The sequence below is a fragment of the Anas platyrhynchos genome, chromosome 25 (genome assembly GCF_047663525.1).
Source record: "Anas platyrhynchos isolate ZD024472 breed Pekin duck chromosome 25, IASCAAS_PekinDuck_T2T, whole genome shotgun sequence".
NCBI lineage: Eukaryota > Metazoa > Chordata > Aves > Anseriformes > Anatidae > Anas > Anas platyrhynchos.
Window position 1 is genome coordinate 5,047,040 of NC_092611.1, and position 22,400 is coordinate 5,069,439.

Genomic DNA, 22,400 nt, shown 5'->3' on the forward strand with positions numbered 1-22,400 from the left:
GAGGGAGATCAGATGGCAATACCAGCAGGGGAGCTGGGAGCCGCATCAGGTGCGTCTGCCCAGCTGGGGCTGCGCTGAGGATGTGAGCCGGGGTGGTTTTAAATGAGCTCGTGCAGCACTGGAGGTCCAGACGTGACCTGAGAGCTGGTGGGAATTAATGATCGGAATATTTACCCAGCCTCACAGCTCCCAGCCCACCCAGCGCATCATCCCAGGGAGCCGTACGGCCAGAAAAATGTCTCAGGGACCTCAGTGAGCTCTGATTTTAGGGAGTGACAAAGACACAAAAGCTCCGAATCCTCCTCCCCCGCAAAAAAGACCTGGATGAGATAAGAGGAATTTCTAATTTAAACATTTGGGTACAAATTACCTGACAATCCAGAGAGGTGTCTTGAGCTGGCACTCGAGTTTTTCCCTCAGAAAATATCGAGGTGTCTCCATCTGACAATCTCACAACTTGCCTATAAAGCTTCTGAAGTGAAAAATTAATCCGAAGTAACCTCTCTTTCTGCTCTGCAGAAGCAGATTGGCTTTCGATGAATGCTTGTGCCTCCTCGCTAGGTCCCAGGCAGCCGAGCCCGGCTCTTCCCTTGCCGGGTCTGGCTCCGTGGAGGGTTGGCGTCCCCTTGGTTGGTCCCAGCACGAGCCGTAAGGGTCCGGACCTGCAGCCTGGAGTCCTCTACCTGCAGCATCCCCACTCCCAGCTCCTCTCCTCTTGCTGCCCCCATCAGTCCGGGTCTGTCCTTCCTCCTGTCGGCGGTCGGATGCCTTTCCTGCCGCCTTTTATCCCTCTGAATCTAGCTTATAGGATTAGGCACAAAATGCAGGGTTGTAGTGTATAATAGTGGGGATGTAATTACCTTACAAATGGAGTGTAATTACACCGTGGTAAGGCTTTTGAATAACCTCATCACCACCCGCCAGTCCTTACAGCTGGAATTTCTCTCCGTTTCGGCGTTAAGGTTGCCGACTTCTCCACAATTGTGTCTTTGGCTCGCCGGCCACCACGGCCATGTGGTTTTAGCATTCAGTGGCACCACTGATACCGCACTTACACTCTAATTAACGTGCAGCCGTGGAGCTGGCCTCCGAGTTATACGTGTGTGGTGGAAATTACAGGTGTGGGATCTGCAGCTGCTGTGTAATCATCCCGTAATTGCACCCCTCGTGCTGCCAGTGCGTTACCCAGCTCCAGTTTGGGTGCAACTTCGCGTGGGTCCCTTGGCATCGGTGGGAGAAGACGTGGAGGGAGAGAGCTGCAGGAGCTTCTCCTATTGATGGAAGACAAGGACCTGTCTTTTGCTCTCATCAGTGGGATTTTTCCATTTTTTTCCCAAACCCACACCTGATGAATTCATGGTGCCGCTGAGCAAAGCCACCTCTTTTCCCTTGGGTGCTTTTCCATGGGTGACAACCCCGCTGTCCCTCCCCTGGTGAGAGGGGTCCCACTCCCCAAACCCGTGCTTGACGAGCAACCTGAAGCTAATTGCCAGCCCTATCACACACCTCGCTCTCCCTGTGCCCCGTTACAACAAGCAAAGCTGTTTTCCTGCCTTTTGGAGCTGGTTGAGACATACAGATGACGAGCGCTGTAACATAATGCATTTTTATTATTATTAAGCTCCCAGTGCCTCTTTCCCTGTCAGCATAATAGGGCTAATGAAATGTACCTACTGCTCACGGGAGCTGGGAGGACAATTTGGGCCGGTTCTCCGCAGCATTTGGAGCGCTGATGGTTATTTATTCCGGCCGTGCTCTGCTCGGCGCTGCGCTCCTGGAGCCCGTCTCCCCCCGGCGGGGGCAGGATGCGGCCCCCGATGCCGTGCCGGTGCCAGGCATCCATCCTGCCACCACCAGCACTGCCAGCTGGCCTCGGCACCAGCTCCGCTCCAGGACAGTGGGCCAGGGTCCTCCCTGGTGCACCATCATTGGCTTTAACGAGGCTCCACCAGGGAAGGATTTGGCCTGCTCCGTTTGCGAGCTGCCTGCTGGTGCCAGCTGGAAGGCACAGCGGGTGCCGGAGAGGGGTCTGACGGCCCTGCTCGGTGTGGGATGGGGGGTCCCCGAGTCTCGGCTGGTCTTAGGGCACCAGGAGGCACCAACTGGGTGGGAAGAGCAGCGTGGTCCTTGTTGGGCATCCCCTGTCTCGCAATCTGCCGGGCTGTGCCTCCCTGCCCTCTCCCCTGGCTGCCTGGAGGCGTGGAGGGAGAAAAGCCATGTGCGAGGGGAAAAATGGGCAACGGAGGGGGAAAATGGGCAGTGGATCCTTAAATGCCGTGAGGGCTGATTCAAAGCTGCTGTGATCTGATCGGGCCCTCTGGATCCGACCCAATTTGCACATTACGTGGCTGTAATTGGCACTGGGGATGTGCGCTGAGAAGCCAAACCTTGTTGCCCTGTGCCAGAGTTACCCACTGACATCAGAGGGCTCCCCAAAACACCTTGTCTTGTTTCTCTTGTCCTGGTTACTTGGTTTGTAGCCTGGGTGCCCTCAGGACCTCACAGAGCCCCCCACCAGCACCATGACGAATGTCTGTATACCACAGCATCCCCATGCGGGGCAGTTTTGGGTTCAAGTGCCCAGAGATGGCAACTTGCCGGGGAGGTAACACCGCTGACGTGCTGGAAGTGGAGGAGAAGTTTGTGTGCTGGCAGATCTGGGGCAGGATTTAAGGGCTGTCTGAAGCGAGGCACATCCAGGACTGCAGCCCTTGGCTTTCATCCTCCTCCCCGTAGGCATCTGTGAACCCTTCTCCTCTAAAGCTGCTCTCCCATTTTAATATTCCCTGCGGTGCTTCAGAGCTCGCTCAGGGCTATTTTTTGGGGGGAGGTATATTTATAATTCAGTCGAAATGCAACAACGTTGTGGGTGATGGAGTGAGGTGGTGGGGTGCAGGTACAGGGGGACATGTTGGGGCCACGGGGTTTCATCCCCCGTGGAGCTGTCACCCTGCTGCTGTCACCGGTCCCTTCGCACCCACGCCGGCACCTCGGGGGTGAGCTGAGGACAGGGGCACGAGGAGCAGCAGGGTGGGAGAGAACAGGGATGTGCTACAGCACAAACCCTCGGGAGCCGATAACTTGTGGGGAAGGCTTTGCCAGGAGGGAAAAAAAAAAAAAAAACACAGAAAAAAAAACTGTAAATTCGCTTTGTTTTGATATTCCAGTACTCCTTCTCGGGTGCTGTACGTGCTAATGTGTACGATATCGGAACAAAGTCTTCAGATGGCTCCTAACAGTTTGTGCCTCGCCTGCTCTGTGGAAATGTTGACGCCGAAGCAGAAGCGTGGTGCTGGGTGCCTGCTCCTCCCGGGGGAGGAAAAGTGCCCCCGTGTCACCCTCCAGCCCGGCTCTCCCTCCGTGCCTGCGTGCCTCGGCTGAGACCGAGCCGAGGCTCTTAGGCCTCCCTTCCCAGCGAAATGAGCAGCAAATCAATGCAGGCCTAATAAAAGATGATTGGAAATTGCTAATAGGAGCGTGGGAGGGCAGCCCTGCCTCCCGGAGCCAAGATGAGTATGGATTTTCTCGTGCCAGGGACTGTAAACACTTCTCCAGCTCCCCGGGGAGCCCCGGATGCTCACCCTCTCCCTGTGCCCTCATCGTTCTGCGTCCACAGAGGGAGCCCAGTGCTGGCAATTAGCTGGGTTAATTAGCCAGCTCCTTTCTGAGGCTGCCTGCTCTCCGCAGGTGGCTCAGTTGGTCTGGGACGGGTGCTGTGGATGGGGGCAAAGCCTGCAAGATCTGCTCTGCTCCTCGCCAGCATTCAGCCCCCATTCTACACGTGTGGCCTGGGGGGGCTGGGGGTGAATTAAAAGGGGGCAGAGGCTGGGAGGCTTCAACCTCTGCTCCCGATGGCTGCTCACACTTTATTTATGGACCCGGACCTCCACCACTCCTCTGCCGTCTGCAGCTCCGTGCCAGCACCCAGCGCCCCAGCCCCCCGCAGCCCCCCGATCCCAATAACTCTGCTCCGTGCTCTGCTGGGGGGGTGATGGATGAGATGCGAGGTGTTTGATTCATACGAGCTGTGCTCACCTTGCAGAACGGGCTGTCACTGAAATAATAAACCTGCTCGCTGTAATGCCCGGAGAGGCCGTCGGACGGGCAGAGGGACCGGTGTAGATCCTCTTCGTCGTGGTTCCAAGGAAAGAGTGCTTTGGAGAAAGACTGATTATGGGCTGCAGGAGGCTGCACAGGCTGTAAATAATCATTTGAGCCATGTCTGCAGTGGGAGCAGGGTCCTGTCACCCTCCGCGTGGTGCTGATGCTCTGATAGGGACAAACGCTGACCCGCGGTCCCTGGGGTCTAAGGGGATGCTGCAAGGAGCAGGGGGTTGGCAGGGAGTGGTGAAGTGACCTGTCCCTTGTCACCCGGGGGGAAAGGTGGCACGGTCTGGGTGCTAAGGCTCGCCAGCTATCACGCCTGTGCTGGCTGCATCACCTCCAGTTGCATCCAGGAGATGTAAAACCCCGCTGGGTGCTGCCTGGTGTGTAGAGTCCATCTCTTGGTCCATCAGGAGCTGCCTCACATCGCAGCATCACTCTTCCTTCGGCCAAAGGCAGCTTTCAGGATGCTTTTTCTTTTGGAGGAAGGTGTCCGGGTGCTCAGGACACGGAGCTTTGAGGTGCGATGCCCCAAGCCCCGCTGGCACCTCTGCGCCTGGCAGCAGCCCGTGCACACACAGCACCACGGCAAAAAGTATTAACGGGGGGGAGAAGTTAACCACATTTATTTAACTGCAAAAAAAGGTTGTTTTTATATCCCTTTATTGGAATATAAAGACAGCTTTTATAACCTTTTAAAGGGACATAAAAGCAGCTTGGAGACTGGAAAGCTCACACCAATTTAAAACAGACGGAGCGGGAAGGGAGGAGGGCAAAGATCTGCAGCGTCCTGGGGTCAGGAGTGACCGGCGGGGGGATGCTGCTCAGGATGGGCTCAGCTCCAAGCCGGCTGCAGCACTGACAGGCTCTGGGCAGCTCTGGAGCCTTCGCTGCTGTTTGCAGCACTGTCTCTGGGCTTTGCTGTGTGTTCCTCTTCTCGGCAGCTGCAGAGGCAGCGTCTCAGACCTCTGTAGGGAGGGGAGGTGTCACACGGAATGAGCTAACCCCTTTATTGCATTGCCCTCCCCAGACCACTGTGAATAAATCCTGCTTTGCCTTTGTTCCTCCTGGAACGAGGGAGGAGCGGCTTGGTAAAGGTTTGGGGCTGGAGCGACTCTGCAGACTGCATGTAAGCTCTCCAGTGGGGTTCGAGCCCAGACCCTATTTCTACAAGGCTGCAGGAATGTGGATGTATTTGGGGTGTGTTTGCAGAGCTCTGGGGAGGTGAGATAGCAGCGAGGACCAGGAGGGACTTGGGCAGCCACCATGGGACCTCCTGGAGGCTGGGCTTGCACCTCCTGTCACTGCCCCACTGCCCTGAGCTTTTGGGGTCAGTGCAGGGCGCGTGCTGCAAGGGAGCTGGGTTCTCTCCACCTGCCGGGGCAGCCGTGCCTTGGTGTCTTCATCCCTTCCATGTTCACACAGCGGGCGGGCTGCTGCGACATTAAAAGCAGAGAGTGACCTTTCCACCGGCCTCCAGAGGAGGGGAGAGCGGAGCCCCTGCCTGCAGCAAGGCAGGCGTTGAATATGGATGGGTCGTGATCCTCCGTGAGCCCCGCGCCGGCTCCCAAATAATGGGCTTCCAGAGGTAATGCTGGATGGCCGCAAAGGGGATGGCAACAGCAGCAGCTGCTTCTAATTTTTCTTCGTGGGGAGGGAGGTGGTGCTGAGAGCACCCCGCATTGTCTGCACATATTTTTCATCATTATAGGCAGAAATGCCAGAGCGGTGACAGATATTAATGCAGTTCGCTCCGGGAGAAAATCTTCTTTCCATCAGACTCCATGTGCAGCAAGAGGGCAGTGCCATTTGCAACCCTAGGGAGGATGTGTTTGAAAGGTGATGCGTTTTTTACCCGGGAACTTTTATTCCAAGACGGAGCTCGGGTTGCAGAAAGGCCACCTGGAAGCGTCACGCTTGGGGCCGCAGGACTGCTCTGTGCCTGTGCCGGGGACCCAAACGAAAGTGAATTGGTAGCAGTGCTGGGAAGTAATTGGGATTTGGTGCAAGGCAAATTGCCCTCCCAGAGCTCCCCATGAGACAGCAGTGGCTACACGTGAGCACGGAGGGGTCACTATCCCCTGCATGGTGGTTTTGGTGACCTGGGGTGCCGGCCACCCAAGCACGCAGCGATGCCGTGGTGCCGGCTCCCAGCCGCGAGGTTTGTGGAGTTATTCTACACAGGGCTGCACTTCCTTGCACCCCTCAGCCTCCTTTTATTTGCTTATCCCACTAAATATTCATCAGTAACATTTAAGACAAAGGAAAGAGATAATTACAAGGGGAGAGTTTTTTTGCAGTATTAAAGGTTAACAGAATTCTTGGCATTTGTGCCTTGTCGATCTCCATGTAATTATGCTCATTTCCCAGAATTCAGAGGCGACTGTGCCTGTTAACGCTCAAAGATGGTACCCCGGGAATTAAATTTATGAGATCATTTCTCAAAATCTTCAGATTCAAACCAAGCATCTTGCTTAATGGCATGACTATTATTAATATTATTCTTGGATGCGCAGCGCCGCGAGGGTCAGAGGACCAGTGGCACAACTAAAATTGATGCACGCAGGCAGCGCCGTGCCCGGCTTTTGTTCCCGAGGAGCGAGCAATTTGGCAATCTCGGCGCTTGTGAAACGAGACTTTGTCACTTTGGGTTGGCAGGAACTGGGTCCTGCGAAGGTTTGGGCGGTCAGGTTTGAGGCACAGTAGAAGCAGCACCTTTTTGGCTGGGAGCTGGGAAGGGACCACTTGCATCTCAGCACCTTTTTTTTTTTTTTCTTGATGGTGTCTGATCTGGATCAAACCCAGCTGCAGGTAAAAGGTGAATCAGGGGCTCCAGGAGAGTTTGATTTTCAGAGATGCCCAACACCTGGCAGGAGGCTGGGCTTGCAACGAGGGCTGCTGGGTGCTCGGTGCTTTGCCAAGAGGGACTGGAGGGGCTTTGCTGTTAGTGTCTGTTTTTTGGAAAAGCCTTGGCCTAAATCAAGAAATCTGCTCAGCTCCTGGTGCCTGCTCGCCCTGGTTTGTGCACACCGAGCAGTTTCCTGGTAGGAAAGGGCTGGTGGGAGTTGGCTTGGCTGGGGAAATGAGGAGGGGAGGTGGAAAGGGTGGGTTAAGATTTCCCCTCCCGCTCTCCCCAGGGGTTTGGTGGCACCCAGCGGGGCTGGGGGTGCTCGGCTCCCTGCTTCTTGGTTGTCCCTGCTGCCACCTCTCCCAGCTGACCCTGCTGAGGGTGCCTGGGCTCTGGTCCCCATAGCCCCGAACTCATGGATGGGTCCGGGCTGGAGGAGAGGCTCACGGGGAGGCGAGAGGAGGAGGAGGAAGGTGGAGGGCTGCAAAATGCCTGGCTCCCCACAGGCTCTTTCAGCTGAGATCCTCTCCTGTTTAATGAGAAAACAGCTGTTAGCCCACACAACACGCCTTATCGGTGCATGGCAGGAGGCAAACCGAGAAATTCAGGGAGGAAAGCTCATGTCTCTGCGTTGGACGTGTCCACGCTGCAGCTCCCAAATATCCTCGGTGGGAACCGAGGCATGGCTTGCTTTGCTTTCCAGCCTATTAAGCTCTCTCCCCCTCTCGCTCTTCCCATGCACGCTTACTCCTGTTAAAATGCAGAGTGGATTGAGTTGTAGAGCACTGGGTTAATGTCATACGCTTATAAAATGCTATTAGATGGCTAATGGCATGATTTTATCCGATGTCATCAGCTGTCTCTGGCACCTGATTCATTCTGATCAAATGCTGCCGTGGATGGAGCGTGAGCAGGGAGGGAGCCTTCCTAAGCATTAATGCAGCCACGAAACTTCCCCACGAGGAGCAGATTTATATAAAACCAATATTGATCTGTACCAAGGACGGCCGGGATCAATCCCGGTTAATGACTTCCCCTGTGCCAACGTGGCTCGGTATCTCTGATAATTTTTTTAAGTCTCTGTATAGACGTTAAGGCTGTGAGGATGGAGGTGTCACTTGGTAAATACATATGTTGTGTTGGGTGGGCTGTCGTCAGAGGCTCGGATGCTGAGAATTACGAGAAAAGAGCAATCCTGAAGGAAAAAAACAGGAAAACAGGCCGTGGGGACTGCTGTGCGTCCCCTCCCGAGCCGCAGTGCTGCCTGGCCCATCTGCAATGCAAACCGGAGCATCCTCAAGGTTGCTGTGGTGTATCCCAAGGCATGACAGTGATGCTGCAGGGTCTTGTGGCAGCTCGTGCTGAGCCCTTCCTCCTGCCCCAGCCACCTTCCTCTTCCTCAGGTGGTACATACGTTCTGGGTTGCCTCTTGCTGTGCTGTACGGAGGTGAATCCTTTGCTAGGTACGGTTACTGCGAGGTCAGGTAAATGCCAGTGAAATATTAAGAGCATTGTTAGTGGGGACGTTAAAGCAACCTGGGCTGTTTTAAACCCAGTTACCGTGGTCACTGCTGGCTGCTGATGGTGCTGCAACAGGTTGGAGATGTCTGGGCAAAAAGAAAAAGCAAGGAGCAGGTGCTGGGGACAGCTTTTAGCCATCTGCATCCCAGCCTGTGCCTGCTGTGGTCTGAGTGCCCGCGGGGACACTCCTAACATTCAGAAAAATGGCCCAGAAATGTCCCCAAATGGGCGATTTCACTGCCTGGCTCAGAAATGCCTTTGGGGTGAGAAGGGCTCAAAATGGCTCCAGCCAAGTGAGGCTCTCAATCATCCGTCCTTAATTGGGGCCAGTGTTAACAAGGGGATAAATGAGTCAGGGTGGAAGCAGAGCAGGGCCCACGGCCTTTGTGCCTTGGTGAATGGTCGCAGGCACTGAGGGCTGGGGGTTATTCAGGAAAAACTCCCCCAGAGCCATGTGTCATTCACCTGACTAATGCCAAGAGAATTACGGCACTTTTTGCAACTCTGGGCTTATTGAGGAATAATGTGCGCGATAGCACGGGTGGGGGTTTCGAAATGGTGTTTTCATTTCGAAGGAACGAGAGCGGCCGGAGCATAAATTATGTTTCTGATCATATTTGGCAATTTCAGATTAAAAATAAATTTCTACTTCAGGGTTATAGATTGCCATCTATCAGCTTCGTGAAAAGGAAAAAAGGAATTAAAAGAAAAATCTGGCTGTACAAATTGCCTTGCTATGACCTACTTATTGGAAGTCGTTTTTTCTTTTTTTTTTTCTTCGAGGAATGAAATGTTTCGGTGCTGGGAGGTGTGGGATTGTATGGATATAGGCTGGTTGGCAGGTATACAGGCAGGGGTGGTGTGTGGGGATCAATCATCCTTCCCTGCAAGCAGCTACACGTAAAATAGATGCTGGAGCGGTGCTAGGCGTTTCTGAGGAGGCTGGAAAAAACGTGACAATTGGGTTATTTCAATTGATGGGGGAATGTTGGCTGCAGCTTTGCATCTGGATATTGGCCTCTGGGACTGCTCGGATCTGCAGATGAGGCTCCTGGGTTTGGTTCTCTGGTTGTGCTCAAAAGCCGGGAGTTTGGGCAGTGTTTGCTTGGAGGCTCCTGGGCCGTGCCAAGGGAGCTGGCTCCTTGCAGCAAACACTGGCCCAGGAGGGGCAATTTTCCCCCTGGGGGCATTTTGGGCCCTATTTTACCTGAAATCAGCCTCGAGCGAGAGCCCCAGCTGCAGCAGCAAAGGGCAGGGAGACGTTTCCAGGAGTCGCTGCGAATTGGCCCTGCCGAGCATCTCCCTGTCCAATCTCCTTGAAAATTGTGTAAATATCTGCTGAAAATGGTTCTGCCTGGCCCCGTGCCCCCGCCGCCCTCCGAGCGTGGTCCCCAGGCAATGCTTTCCTTCCTCTGCTGCCCTGTTTATGGTCTCTGCCAGGAGAGGGGGGCCTTTAGCCTTGCTGGGAAGGAGGAGACGCGGCGAGAAATCTGTGCAGAGAGGCCGTGCGTGTGCTGTGCTCGTTCCGCTTGTCTCCCGCCTGTTGCTCACGAAGGGGAAAAAAAAAAAAAAGAAAAAAGACTTTTATCTGAGCGGGAAGAAAGCGAGGAAGCTGAAAGCAAGGGGCCGCGTTTCGTGCTCGGCTAGGTGCTGCTTTGCAAGCATCTTAGCCCGTGTATGGCAGGCTCTGCTGCTGTCTGTGGTCAAAAACCAGCGAAGGAAAAAAGGCGCTCTCATCCCCAGAGGAGCCTACAAAGCTCCCTTTCTCTTGCTACTGAACCTTCACAGCTGGACTCAGTTGCTGGCTCCTCTGCTGCTGGAGCAACTGAATTATTGAAAGGAATCTTGATTTCGTTTTCTCTTTGCCATTTTCGTGTGTTGTGTTTATTGTCTATAGATATTTTTAAAGTCTGAAGCAATTACAGCTGTCAGAAAAGAGACGAACTGTGACAGGCTGATTTATATGTACATTGGATATATGCAAGAGAGGGAGAACGGAGCCGAGGAGACAGCCCAAGGATTCTGCTGGGCTGTAGGGAGCAGGAGCCAGCGATGCTGGGTTTAAATTCTTTGGGATGTTCAAATAACGCCCGTGATTTCCTCACACTGAGCCAAATCCAGCCCTTGCATGGGCTGGAGCTCCTCGGCAGGAGCTGCCTCCCTTCGTAGCGGGGGGTTAATCGGGGCTGGGATGTCTGGAAGTCGCCCCAAACCCACTGCACCAAGCGCAGCCAGGTCCTTCCTTCCCCATTTAAGATGCTCCTGGCGATCTGGGCCCAGCTGTGGTGTTAGGAGGTTAACTGGAGGGGTTTTTGGGAGCCCTCTGCTTTTGCTGACAAAGCAGATGCCCAGATGTGCAAGGGGAGCAAGCTCTGGAGTGATGAGCGATGGCTTTGTGGGGTCCTGTGCTTGAGGGCGTTCCCCAGCAGCTCACAGGGGGGTCCCCATCCTGCCGGGGTGCTGCAGCAATTGGCAAAAGCAGCTCCTTCTGTTCCTCACCACTTCGTGCATCCCTGAAAATTGCCTGGTCTAAGGGAAACGCGATCCTGCACCAGGGGTTTCATCCGATGATGGATGACCTTGCGGTCTCGGAGAGCTCTGGCATGGAGCTTGTGGCCCCAGGGGGTCTGCGGCTCACACGCTGAACCCCTCCTGAACCCAAAGCAGGCGTTTGTCCCTCCCTGCCATGGGCAGAGGCAGCTGCAGGGCTCAGCTCCCCCTGCCAAGAGCCGGGGAGCAGAGAGGGGAAGTCTGGAGGCAGCACATCCCACCTGTGCCAAATTTGGAGAGCAGAGCCTTCGGGAGAGGGAGAAGTCAAGAGGGACTCGCGAAGCGATCCCCTTCTCGTATGACCTATCGGCACGCACCATAATAATAAAGCTCCGTTTGATGGAGTGTTTCCTTTGCCCGGCACAGCTCATAATGTTGTCGAGATTAAATAGCACAGTTAGTGAATTAAGCGGTAGTTTACAGGGGATTCGGAGGCTCCGGGGATTAGTAACGGGCTACGGATCCTTTCACATCTAGGTCACCCATTTGAATCCTGCTCAGGTTGGCAGTGATTTGAGGGAAAAAAAAAAAAATAAATTATTGGTGCTGTGTAATGCTGTGGTGAGGCACGGGGGGAGGCAGGACTTTGGGATAAGGTCCCATGTGGAGAAACCCTTGGGGACAGCGGGTGGGGGAGGCCTGGCAGCATCGGGGTGCAGCACCCCAAATTTCTTCTCGAGCATCCCAAAAGGCAGGAGCAGCCCGGGGCAGGGGTCCAGCAGCGGAGGATTTTAGCTGAAGGCGAAGCCGTGTCTCGGCTGCTGGCTCTGCACTTGCTCAGAGGCTCCAGGACTTTGTGCTCCGAGGCTGGCTCCCCGGCACCTTGCACCAGCACGAAGCTGTGCCTGGAAATATGAACGTGTTAGCTGCTAGCGGGGGGAAGGAGGAATTGCCAGGCATAAGCAAACGCGCTATTTGTTAAATTATGAGCTGATAAAAAGTACTCGGGGACCGTGCTTGCAGCTGGGGAGGAATTCACCACCTCCACTCACGCTGCGTGTCTGTGAGGTGTGGGAACCGGGAGGGCACTCGCTGCCCCCCCGATAACGGGGAGAATTGTCCCGTGCCTCAGTTTCCCCTCCCGCAGAGGGGCTTTGCAGCCTGGGGAGGGGCAGGCGAGGAGGTCGAGGAGGGCAAAATGTCAGAGGTGGCTCGGTGCCGGCCGCAGGTAAGCACGGCGGGGAGGCGAGGGGAGAGGCGCGCGGTGCGCTGGGGGTTAAAGCGGGCGTCCTGCGCCTGCCAAGCGCGCTGCTGCCTGCGTGCGGTGCGGTGCGGGGTGCGTGCGGGTGTGCGGGAGCCAAAGTGGCGGTCAGCGATGGAGCCGCTGCCATGACAACCCCGGGCAGTCAGCCTGAGCCTGCCTGCCGCGCAGGGATGCTCGCGGCCAGCCGCGCCAACGGGGCTGGGATGCTGCCGCTCGCCCGCGCCCCGCCGGCCACCCCGCTTCTGCGCTGAGACATCGTCCTGGAGCTCCCAGCATCGTCCCGGAGCTCCCGGCATCATCATCCCAGCATCATCCCCACACCCCGCATCCCGCCCGGAGCAGCCTGCTTTTGGGAGCCGGCGGTGGGGCTGGAGGAGAGGAGGAACTGCTGGGCACCCCGGAGCCCTTTGCCCGCTGTGCCTTTTTTTTTTTTTGCGTCCGGACCTGTTTGTTAGCTCGCTCCAGGGGTGGTGTTTTTTTCTGGCTTTTTTAAAATATTTTTTTGGTGGATTTTTTTTTTTTTTGGTGTTTGGTTTTTGTTATTGTTTTTTTTTTTTTTCTTTTTTTTTGGACTGCCCCCGCTCGGGGAGCCGTGAACTCGGGACAAGTGTGCGTGTGCGGGGCGGGAGCGTGGCGCAGCCGGGCGGCTCCCGGCACCTCCTTGCCCAAGTGAGCCTCGGACTGCTTCCCGGGAAGAGCCGGCTCGCCCAGCGTCCAGCACCTTTGCCACTTCTCCTCCTCCTCTTCCTCCTCCCCCCGGCCCTCCCGTCCTCCTCCCTCACCCAAGGATACTGGGGACTCCCTCCGGATGCCGCTCGGCAGGCTCAGTGCTCGCAGGCTGCCTTTCCAGGGGCTCTCCTGATCTCCGTGGAGCTCCGCATCGCTCGCCTCCGCGCCTGCCCCGGTGGTTTTGCTCCCCCCCGTCCCCACACACACGCACCCCCTCCCTCCTCTCCCCCCTTTTCGCTCCTGGTGGCCTTGTCGGGTGTGTTTTTTGCCTGGTGGAAAAGTCCCTGCTGCCCAGGATGGGGGTCGGTGGGTGCTTAGCCCTGCCCTGGAGGTGCCTAGTCGTCCTCTGTCTCAGGCTGCTCTTCCTTGTGCCCGCAGGAGTGCCCGTGCGCAGCGGAGATGCCACCTTCCCCAAAGCTATGGACAACGTGACTGTGCGGCAAGGGGAGAGTGCCACGCTCAGGTAGGAGCCGCTGCCTTTCTGCCTTTTGGGGGAAGGGGGGATCTGGGGGGGTCATGCAGCGCGGGGCGCGGTCGGTGCCTTCGGGGACGTGCCTCAGCTTCCCCGCGAGGGACGCATCCCGTCGGCTGGCGGCGCAGGACGGGCAGCGAGACGGAACGGAGATTTGGGTGCTGGGTTTGAGGGAGGGGGGCACACCTGGCGTTGGCTCAGCACCCCCCAGTCCTCACTGGGAAAGTTACTGTGGGGTTGGAGCTTGGTTTCTTTGTGGTCCCCCTGCTGTGGCTGTGGGGTCCTGGAGCGGGGTGTGCCGGCAAGGGGGGCTCCGCAGGGGTGCGGCGCTGGTATGCATCACTGCTGGAGTTGTGGAAATCCCGGAGGGGTTTTGTGCCTCTTTCCTCGTGTCTGGATCCGCTGTGATGAAGGGTGGAATGTCTCCCTTAAATATCTCCCTGCTCCAAAGGCAGGGGGGTGCTGCTACCTGCTGGCGTGCCCTCTTTGGGGTGGGGGGAGATGTGGAGCTGGGGTTTGTGCCCTGCACTGAGGTCCTGCCTGCAGCCACAGCCTGAGGGGTGCAGGGGCTGATTTTGATCAGTTTAGCCCCCGGTATGAGCTGTGCCCAGGTACCTGTCCCGGCAGCAGGTGGGTGCAGTCCTCCAGGAGGTGCTGGCCAGGCGGTTTGGTAGCGACGTTACAAATAAAAAGCTGGTTTTAAATTTTGCAGCGCTCGGGAGCAGCGCTTGCAACTCGAGTTTGCTCGGGAGGGACTTTGGTGGCAGCGCCGTGTGTAGGTGACACGCTCACATCTGGGTGTGTGCATGGGAGCTGCGCTCCTGCCTTACGCCAGAGAGTGGAGCAGGGCCAAGCCAGGGCAAAAAACCTGCCTTAAAAACCCTGGGGAGGTTTCTAAGCTGGCTCCCTTCTGGCAGGGTGGAAGGATTTAAACCAGGGGTTCAGTTTGGCCCCCAGAAGGTGAATCCTGCTGCTTGCAGCCCAGCCTCTCGTCCCTGCAGCCCCTGCACCTTCCTGGGAGGAAGGGATGGAGCGGCCAGGTGGCTGTCTCTGGTTTTGTCTTGTGTCCTGGTACAGCTGCACCAAGAGGCTGGGAAACTGGTGCATGAGGGAGGAGGACAGGGTGTATTGGATCAGAGTGCACCCTATGAGTTTTGGCTAAAATAAAACACCCCTCTTCCTCCCCAAATTATTTGGGCTCTCCTAAGCATTAAAAACCCTATAGGTCTTGCAATGGGGGTGTCAAAGAGGGAAGATTTTATGTTAGGGGAGGTCTGGGCAGCAAAATCTGCAGGAGGGTGGCAGTAGCAGGGCAGCACGAGAATGGGCTCCCTGAAAACTCCCTGGGAGGAGGAGGAGGAGGAGGAGGAGGAGGAGGAGAAGTGCTTTGGGGTTTGTGGCTCTGACTGTGCCACCACGGCCCCACTCAGCCCTCTCCCCACGTGCAGCGTGCGTGCTGACGCACCGGGCACTCGCCTGGTGTCCGCAGAGAACAAAGGGAGGCCGGGGTGAGTCAGCAGCAGGGATGCTTCCCTTGTCCTCGGCGAGGCCTTTTGGGTGACAAATGGGTGACAAATCCTGCACCTGCTTTGGGAGGCAGCCCTGGGGAGGGAGGGCGGCAGCTCAGCATCGCCCTGGGGCTGCAGCGTGTGTCCCAGCTCGGCTGGGGACCTGGCTGGTGGCGAGGGACGTCCGTGTCCATGTGCAGGCACCTGGGCACAAGTGTGCCCCAGGAGACAGGCTCGGGAGTCCTGCACGTGGGCTTTGGGGTTTGCAAACAGTGCCGGTGACATTCCCAGCGCCCTGCCCCTTGGAGCGGGCGTTGCTCTTGGAAATTACGGCGTGCTGCTGCTGCCAGCTCCTTGCTTCAGTCTGGGAGCTGGCGAGGTGGAGGATCGCATTTTGCAGTAGCAGGTGCTGTTTTATTCTTCCTTCTGGTCCACGTGTAAGGTGGGGGTGACTGGGAGCTGTGGGTCCAGCGTGCTGCGTGCCCACGTAGGTCCCAGTCCCTGCAGGCTCCGTGAGGAGCCGAGCACGTGAAAAACGCACACCTCCAGCCGAGGAAATCAAGGGAGCGTGAATCTTCCTCCCTGCTCCCCTCCCAGCCCAGCTCCCGGCGTAGTGATCGATCTGCTGCTGGGGAGTTCACTTGGTCGGAATAGCAATGCTGCTCTGAGAGGCTCCGGCTGCTGCCCGCAGCACCCACCAGCGACCCCAGCAGGGTGGCAGGCAGGGGCTGGAGCTGGAAGCGTGCACGAGGCGGGGATAAACATCCCTCCTCTCTTCCCACTCGTTTCCATGCAGGGTGGGAAGATGGCGAGGTACAGCCAAGGACTCGGAAGGAAGCATATGTCTCTGGAGGTCCCTTCTTGTGCTTTTTTTCTTTTTTTTTTTTTTTCTTTTCCCCAGCTGACAAAAGGAAAAACAAGCTAAAAAAACGTAGCGGCTTCTCCACAAGTCCCTCTTTGGGCGAGCTGCAAGTAGGTTACTCCGTCGGTGGTGGCGGGGTGCCAGGGACCCCACAACGCCCTCGGTTTGGGCAGAGTGAAGCTCTGTGTGAGCTAAGGTGTGTGCTGAGGGCTGCACCCCAAGGCCTGGCGCTGGTTAATTGCTTTGTGCCCCCCTGCCCAGCCCTAATGTCTGTTTTAAAGGGCACGGGCGCTGCTCCGTGGCTGTTGTGTAACCGGGTTTCACATCGCTGTGTTTCGCAGCCGCTGGGGCGTGTGGCTGCAGGCACTGTGGTTGGGGCTGGGGCAGTTTGGGGGCAGTGAGGTTTGGGAATCCTCTTGCTGCCAGATCCCACAGGCTCTGGGGATGCAGAAGAGGGGTCCCCAGGCTGCCCTGTGCTCGTTTACCTCCAGGGATGGATCACAGCAGGTGCTACAACTGGGAGTCAGTGCAGGACTGGAGGTGTTCAGGTGTTTCCGTCTGTTTTAGGATGTCTGCTGTGCCGTGCTTTGGTACCAGCAGTGTAGGTCATTATTAAATGGAAACCCCTGGTTACAGCTAGGGATGGAGCTGGAGTCTGGGGCTGGAGGTGCTGGATTCACTCCTGGAAGCACCAAAACCTGCAGGGATAGGAAAAGGGTCAGGGGATGCTGGGTCCCACAGCTGAGTTTTTTTTACTGCTGGTGCATTGCTCTCTGAGCTGAGGCTGCTCCTGCTTTTGGGGTTACGCTTAGGACTCAAGCAGAAGCTGGGATGGGTCAGTGCTGTGTTCCTCCCACCTGAGGATGGGGTCCATCTCCTCTCCCCGCAACCCCACAGCTCCCAGCTGGTGCCTGCCCTCTCCAGGAGCAAGCGGTTCGCACCGTTTGCAGCCCCATCCAGCGCTGGAACCGAATCCAGGCGTTTCTGAGACCCTTGGAGGAGTTCTCTTAGCACCAAAACAAATGCCTTGATTACGATTTCGCTTTAATTGGCAGCAGTCAGCGCTTTCCACTGCGAGGCTCTGACGATGCCATCAGCATGCCCGGGCACGGCATCCCCCCAAATTCACCGGTGCCCCGAGCGGGTGCCGTGCAGATCCCACCGGAGGGTGAGGACCACTTATTTCCCCGGCTCCTCTCCACATCGCCCCTGGCTTTCTTGGCTTTATTTGCTCCCTCTTTGATTCTAATGGGAAAAGTCAAATCTGAGTTTAACGTGAAATGAAGCTTTTTTTTTTTTTAACCCCGATGTTTCCTGTGGTTTCCACTCAGGCTTTGAAAAAAGCCGTGCGCTCTGCCACTAATCTCTGCAGTGTTTTACCCAAGCCTGCTTTGCAAATGTATTTTGCCCCTGTTGTGCTCTTGAAGTAATTTTCGAGAAATGATAACTTGGCCGTGAAACAAAACAAAATCAAGCGTGTTTGTTTGACTTTCATGGATACAAACAGAAACTGCCTGTTTGCGAAGCAGAAAGGGATCTTACTCAGAAATGGGTCTGCTTTCTGTGGCTGTGCTGCTCCATCTTACCCCTTTTACCCACGGGAATTCGTGTTTTTGTGCAATGTGACCAACAGGGCTGGTCTGTGGGGTCCGAACCCGGCCCCCTCCCAACTACCTGCAGCCCCCCGGGATGGGGCTGCCCCTGCAGGCTCCCTGCTGGAGCCGTGGCAGCCCTCGGCTGAGGTTTTGGTCAGCTGCCGTCGTGGTTTTGCGGTCGATGAGCGGGGAAGAGCCTGCCAGAGCTGGGGGACTGGGCTTCAGGTTGTGCATCCATGATTTAGCGGTGTGTGCTGCCTGGGAGCAGGGTGCGGCTGGGCTTTTGGTGCAGGTAAGGGAAGTCAAGTAGGGCCAAGTGCAGAGCAAGAGCTGTATAAAATGGTCTGGTGCTCATTATAAGGTTTATTTGGTGGCTTGTGGCTCTCTGCCTGTTTTTCTCAAGGCTCCCTGTGCCTTTGGATGGTGATGGGGGCTGCCATAACCCCGACAAAGGGACGATGCTTGTCCAGCCCTGTCCCATACGTAGCATCCCAAGGGCACCCCGAGCCATTCCCCACTCCTTGTGGCGCTCCCATGTACTTGTACAGCCCCCTCCTTGCTGTTTCGTGTTCCTCCACAGGGCTCAGCCCTATGGCACACTGCTCCCATGAAATATTCACCCCATAGAGTGGCTTGAATGGGCATGGAGTGGGTTGGAAGGGACTTTAAAGATTATCTGGCTCCAACCCCGCCTTGTTCTGATGTTCTCCAGTTTCGGTACCTGGTGCATCTTTTGTTCTGCTGCTGCTATTTAATGTGGGCCTATAAATTACCAGCCCCCAGCACATGGGGTAAGGATGGAGCTAAGCCACTGACCACTACATTAACAACAGAAGTTTTTTCCCCTGTCTTCTTTGGTGTCTGGTAAGATCATCTTCTCCTACAAACCTCTCTGCTTTGGTTCCTGAGGGTTAGGGAATAAATTCGGGGCTGTGGTCACCCCTCCCGTGTTAATGTGTGTGCGTTCTGCATCCGTGCTCGGGAACTCGGCACAAACACAAGCAGTGCAGAGGGTTAGGATTTGAGCAGCTGCTCGCTGTGCAGCCCAGTGCCACTTCACCCTGCCCCTCTCCTCCTGGAGCTGCTGGATGCTCCTTCGTGGTGAGGGTTTCCTCTCTGCGAGCCCAAGGAGCCTTCAGCACGGGGCTGCGGCACCCCCTGCGCGCCCACATGCGGTGTTTGCGCCTGGCGAGTCGATGGCTTTGCTTGCGCTGGCACGTTTCTGAAAGAGGAGTTTATTGCTAAAGTGACATGTCAGCAAATCTTAGCCACCTCTCCCCCATCTCCGAGATGGAATCAGCTTAAAGTGGAAAAAAAAAAATTGTCATATGCATGGATTTTTTTTTTTTTTTCCCCGAGTGCAATTTCCATCTGAGATGAGACAAGCTCCTGATTGCTGTGCCAGAGGAGGGTTTCCCTTTATAGCTCTCCTGGTGGAACTGCTGCCTGTAGTTTGGTGGCACTTGCTGGGCTGGGGTCACCTCCTGCGTTTCTGGAGCTGTCATCTCCACCGTGGAGCTGAGTGCCTCCAGCCTACCAGCTCTGGAAAGATGCAAATCCATCAGCCTTGCACCCTGCACCCCTTGGAGATGGGAAGGGCTGGTGGGACCGAGGGGACTGAGCAGCCCAGCAGCTACAGGGCTGGCCAGTGGAAAATTGCTGGGGTGGCACTTCCAGTTGCTAAGGCAGGGTTATGAAATGGAGGTTGAGTTCTCAGCCCTGCCATCACCACCTCACGTGGTGTTAGGTGCCCTCCTAGGTCCTATAACTGCGTGTGTTTGCGTGCGGCAATTGCAACGTTTCCTCTCCCCGGCTCCGTGAGTCATCTGCTTGCTCTGCAGTCTTTTTGTGGCAGGATGCGTCCCTCTGGAAGGAAAATGCGTCCTCCTGGAGGGCACCACAGATGGGCAGCGGTGTCCTGCTCCTGCTGGGAGCTTGAAGGGGCTGCTGCGAATGTTTTTCAGTTGTAGGCATTGGGGAATTGTTGTTATGGGGTTTGTGGTGTGTGGCTGTGGTGTTGTAGGGCTTTCCAGTGGGTGGATTGTCTTTAGGTTGGGGTAGGGCTTGGGGATGTGGGTGCTTGCCTAAGGCACTGCTTCTTCTGCTGGCTTCAGAGCAGTTGCTCCAAGTTATCCTGCTGGGAAAAGCTTTTTGGTCTAGCAGGGCTGTCCTTTGCTCCTTCCACACCCTGCCCGTTCCTGGTTATGGTATTCGAGCTCAGAGGCCCTTATTTTCCTCTAGGAGGAAAGGGGGGAAAATAGGAAGGAATTAATCTACGGCCACATCAGTGGGAGAACGGGCTAATAGAAATTGTAATGAGAACACAGAGCCAAACAAACAAGCAAATGGGAAAACGCGATCCCACCAATGCAACCGGGAGATTTATGCCGACAAAGGGGCCGATCCAGTGCTCATTAATGTCACCACGAGTCTTTATCCTAACTGTAATGGAGTGTGGATCGGGTCGGAAGACAGCGTTTGAGCCTTGCTACAATATGCAAACTGTTAGGGCGCCGTGTGCGGAATAGCAATGCGGAGAGCCCTCTCCCAGCAGAAACAGTTTGCTCTTTGTTGCATGCGGCACCTTTGCGAGGCGAATGTGAAATACCTTCTGCTCCCCTTGGGTTTGCTTTTCGGAGGTGCAAGGCTGCGAAGGAGCCGCCGAAGTCTGAGACGCGGGCTTAGCTGTCTGGGCGCAGCAGCGTCTGCCGAAATGCCAAGCGCGCCTTAATCATTAATATATTAAAAAACTCGCCTTAAGTAAGGATTCTTCAGCCGGCAATTAGCGGTGTTGGCTCTGCCCAAGCAGCAGGCGTGCTGGAAGGCAGTCGATAGTTTATATGCAAAGAGAGGAGACGGGAGAGCAGGCGGGTGGCTACGGGAAGCCCGAAGGCAAAGGGGTCTCTGCAGCTGGGTTCCCCCTGGGAGGAAAAATGGGGGTCAGAGGGGTGGGGACGGGGTGCGGGGGGTGAGGTGGGGACACCCCGGGGAGGGTGTCGTGTTGGAAAGGACACCGAGGGTCAAACGGGAGATGTGCGAGTCCAGCTCTGCATGTCAATGAGGACAGAGTAAATAAGGAATAAAACCACCTTCCAACACGAGCAGCTGGTGAAATATCACAGGTTTTTTGTTGGCTTTTTTTTTTTTTTTCCTCCCAGAGATGGGAGATTTTGACCGGCTCTGCAACCAGAAATGGCTGTGACACCTGCATCTGTTTTATCAGACACATGCAGAGCCCCAGACGTGATCCAAACATTGGATTTTTGAGTCTGATTTTTTTATTTTTTTATTTTTTTCTCATGGTGCGACCATTATTTTCCCAGCATCACATTTGCTGTTCAGCAAAACCAGGGTACTTAAGTTCTTGCACACCTCTAATAGGGAGCACAGTGTAGAGCTGTTGGCCAAAACAAATCCTCAACGGTATGGAGGAAGAGCAGGGCAGCTCCAGGTTTAGAGTCGCTCCCAAATCTCTAGGTGGTTTGGCCCTACAGGTAGGCACAGCACTGACATTTGAGGTCACATTTGGGTTCTTACCCTTAAGTCACCCAAATTCAGTATATTATAGGTGAGGGGCTTTACTCCAGGATAATCTTTATTACATTTCTGTTCTTCTGCTACAATCCAATACCAAGATCTTGACTTCAAAGGAGGAGCAACCTAGGTGAAAACTTGAGCAAGTGTTTTCCAAGTCTCTGAAGGTCTGAAGCTCATCTCGCATTGGCGTTTGGTGTGAGCTAGCACCTGCCTCTGGTACTTTTATGTGAAAATCTCACACTGAAGTTAGAGTTTGTTACATAAGAAAAAAAAATATATAAATATATATACATATTCTGAAAAAGATCTTGTTACAAGAAAGAAATACATATATATATATATTTTTTTTTCTGGTAGGAAGGCAAATCTATTTCTTTCTTGCGCACCTTGACTGGAAAATGTTTATTTTAGAATTTTCTTGTTGGGAGAAGGACAGATTTGGATTTGGTTGAAGGAAGAATGTTTTTCTTCTAGTCAGGGTTTGAGTTCATTGAAGTATCTTGTCAAATTTTACAAGAAACATTTTGATTCAGCTGAAGCAAGATTTAGGGATTTAGAGCGTCTTATGGGAAATGGTGTAATTTTGACTTCATTCAGTCTCAGAAGGGAAAAATTCCTGGAATCAGTTTCCCTTGAGCTGCAAAACATCTTTTCCTGCCCACCTCTGCAGCTTTATGTTTTGAAATCAATTTTTTTCTCTCTTACTATGTCCTTCCTATTGCTTCCTTCTAGTTGTGGGAGCTGTTCTGCTCGGCTCGAACACGGTTTCTGTTGAGTATCAGCTCTCCGAGGCTGAATTTCAGGCTGTCCAATGCATGTTGTGACCCTGTTTGCTCAGCAAACTCGTGCAGCGTACAAGTTGGCAAAATGTTGTGTTGTGTGGGGAGGGAGCAGTTCGGGTGCGGTGCTCCAAAGCACCCCGGTGGTGTACGTGGGACGTGATTTAGTTCTCTAAAACCACGAGGAGCAAAATGTGTCCCATTCCCTTGACCTGTGTGTGCCTGGGAGATTGAAAGAAAACCAGAATCCCCTCTCTAGATGTTTATGCTCTGTGCCATGGCAGGACCTGGTTATAAGGCCAAAATCCCCTCGTGGGTCGTGACTGCTTTGTCACGGAGATGGATGTCTGGGGGAGATGCCTTCACCCGTGCACATCAGCTGCATCTCCTAAATTTCTCTGCTTGTCCTTGGCTGGTGGAGGACGGCAGCTGCAACCTGGTTCGAAGCCAGCAGCGTGCAGGCTGTTGATGTTGTTTAGCAAGACGTGGGGCTTCCAGCCCAGGCACGTTAATGTGTCTGGAAGCAGCATGTGGGACACATCGGGTGTGAGAGACCCACCTGGATCAGCTCGGTGCCCTCTGCCTTGGTCGTGGGGCGATAAATGTCCTCCTGGTCCATCTAGGAGTGCCAAAATCTCACTGGGTGGGCATCACGTAGGAGCTCCAGCCACCCTGCTAGGACCAAGGCCAG

The 22,400-nt window shown here is 55.1% G+C and overlaps 1 protein-coding gene across 12 annotated transcripts in view; it reads left to right on the forward strand.

Moving 5' to 3' along the window:
- LOC110353623 (protein CEPU-1) overlaps positions 1 to 22,400 on the forward strand; it is a 327,673-nt gene that overhangs the window by 182,413 nt on the left and 122,860 nt on the right. For 6 of the 12 annotated variants that reach the window (XM_038167580.2, XM_038167579.2, XM_072027628.1 and 3 more), the window contains one exon: positions 13,335 to 13,419. In XM_038167580.2, coding sequence (XP_038023508.1) covers positions 13,335 to 13,419 — 85 coding nt within the window. Of the gene's footprint in view, positions 1 to 6,999; positions 7,149 to 12,044; positions 12,192 to 12,748; positions 12,897 to 12,997; positions 13,420 to 22,400 lie in introns of those variants that run through there. The other 6 variants (XM_038167582.2, XM_038167584.2, XM_038167585.2 and 3 more) reach the window with 6 other exon arrangements.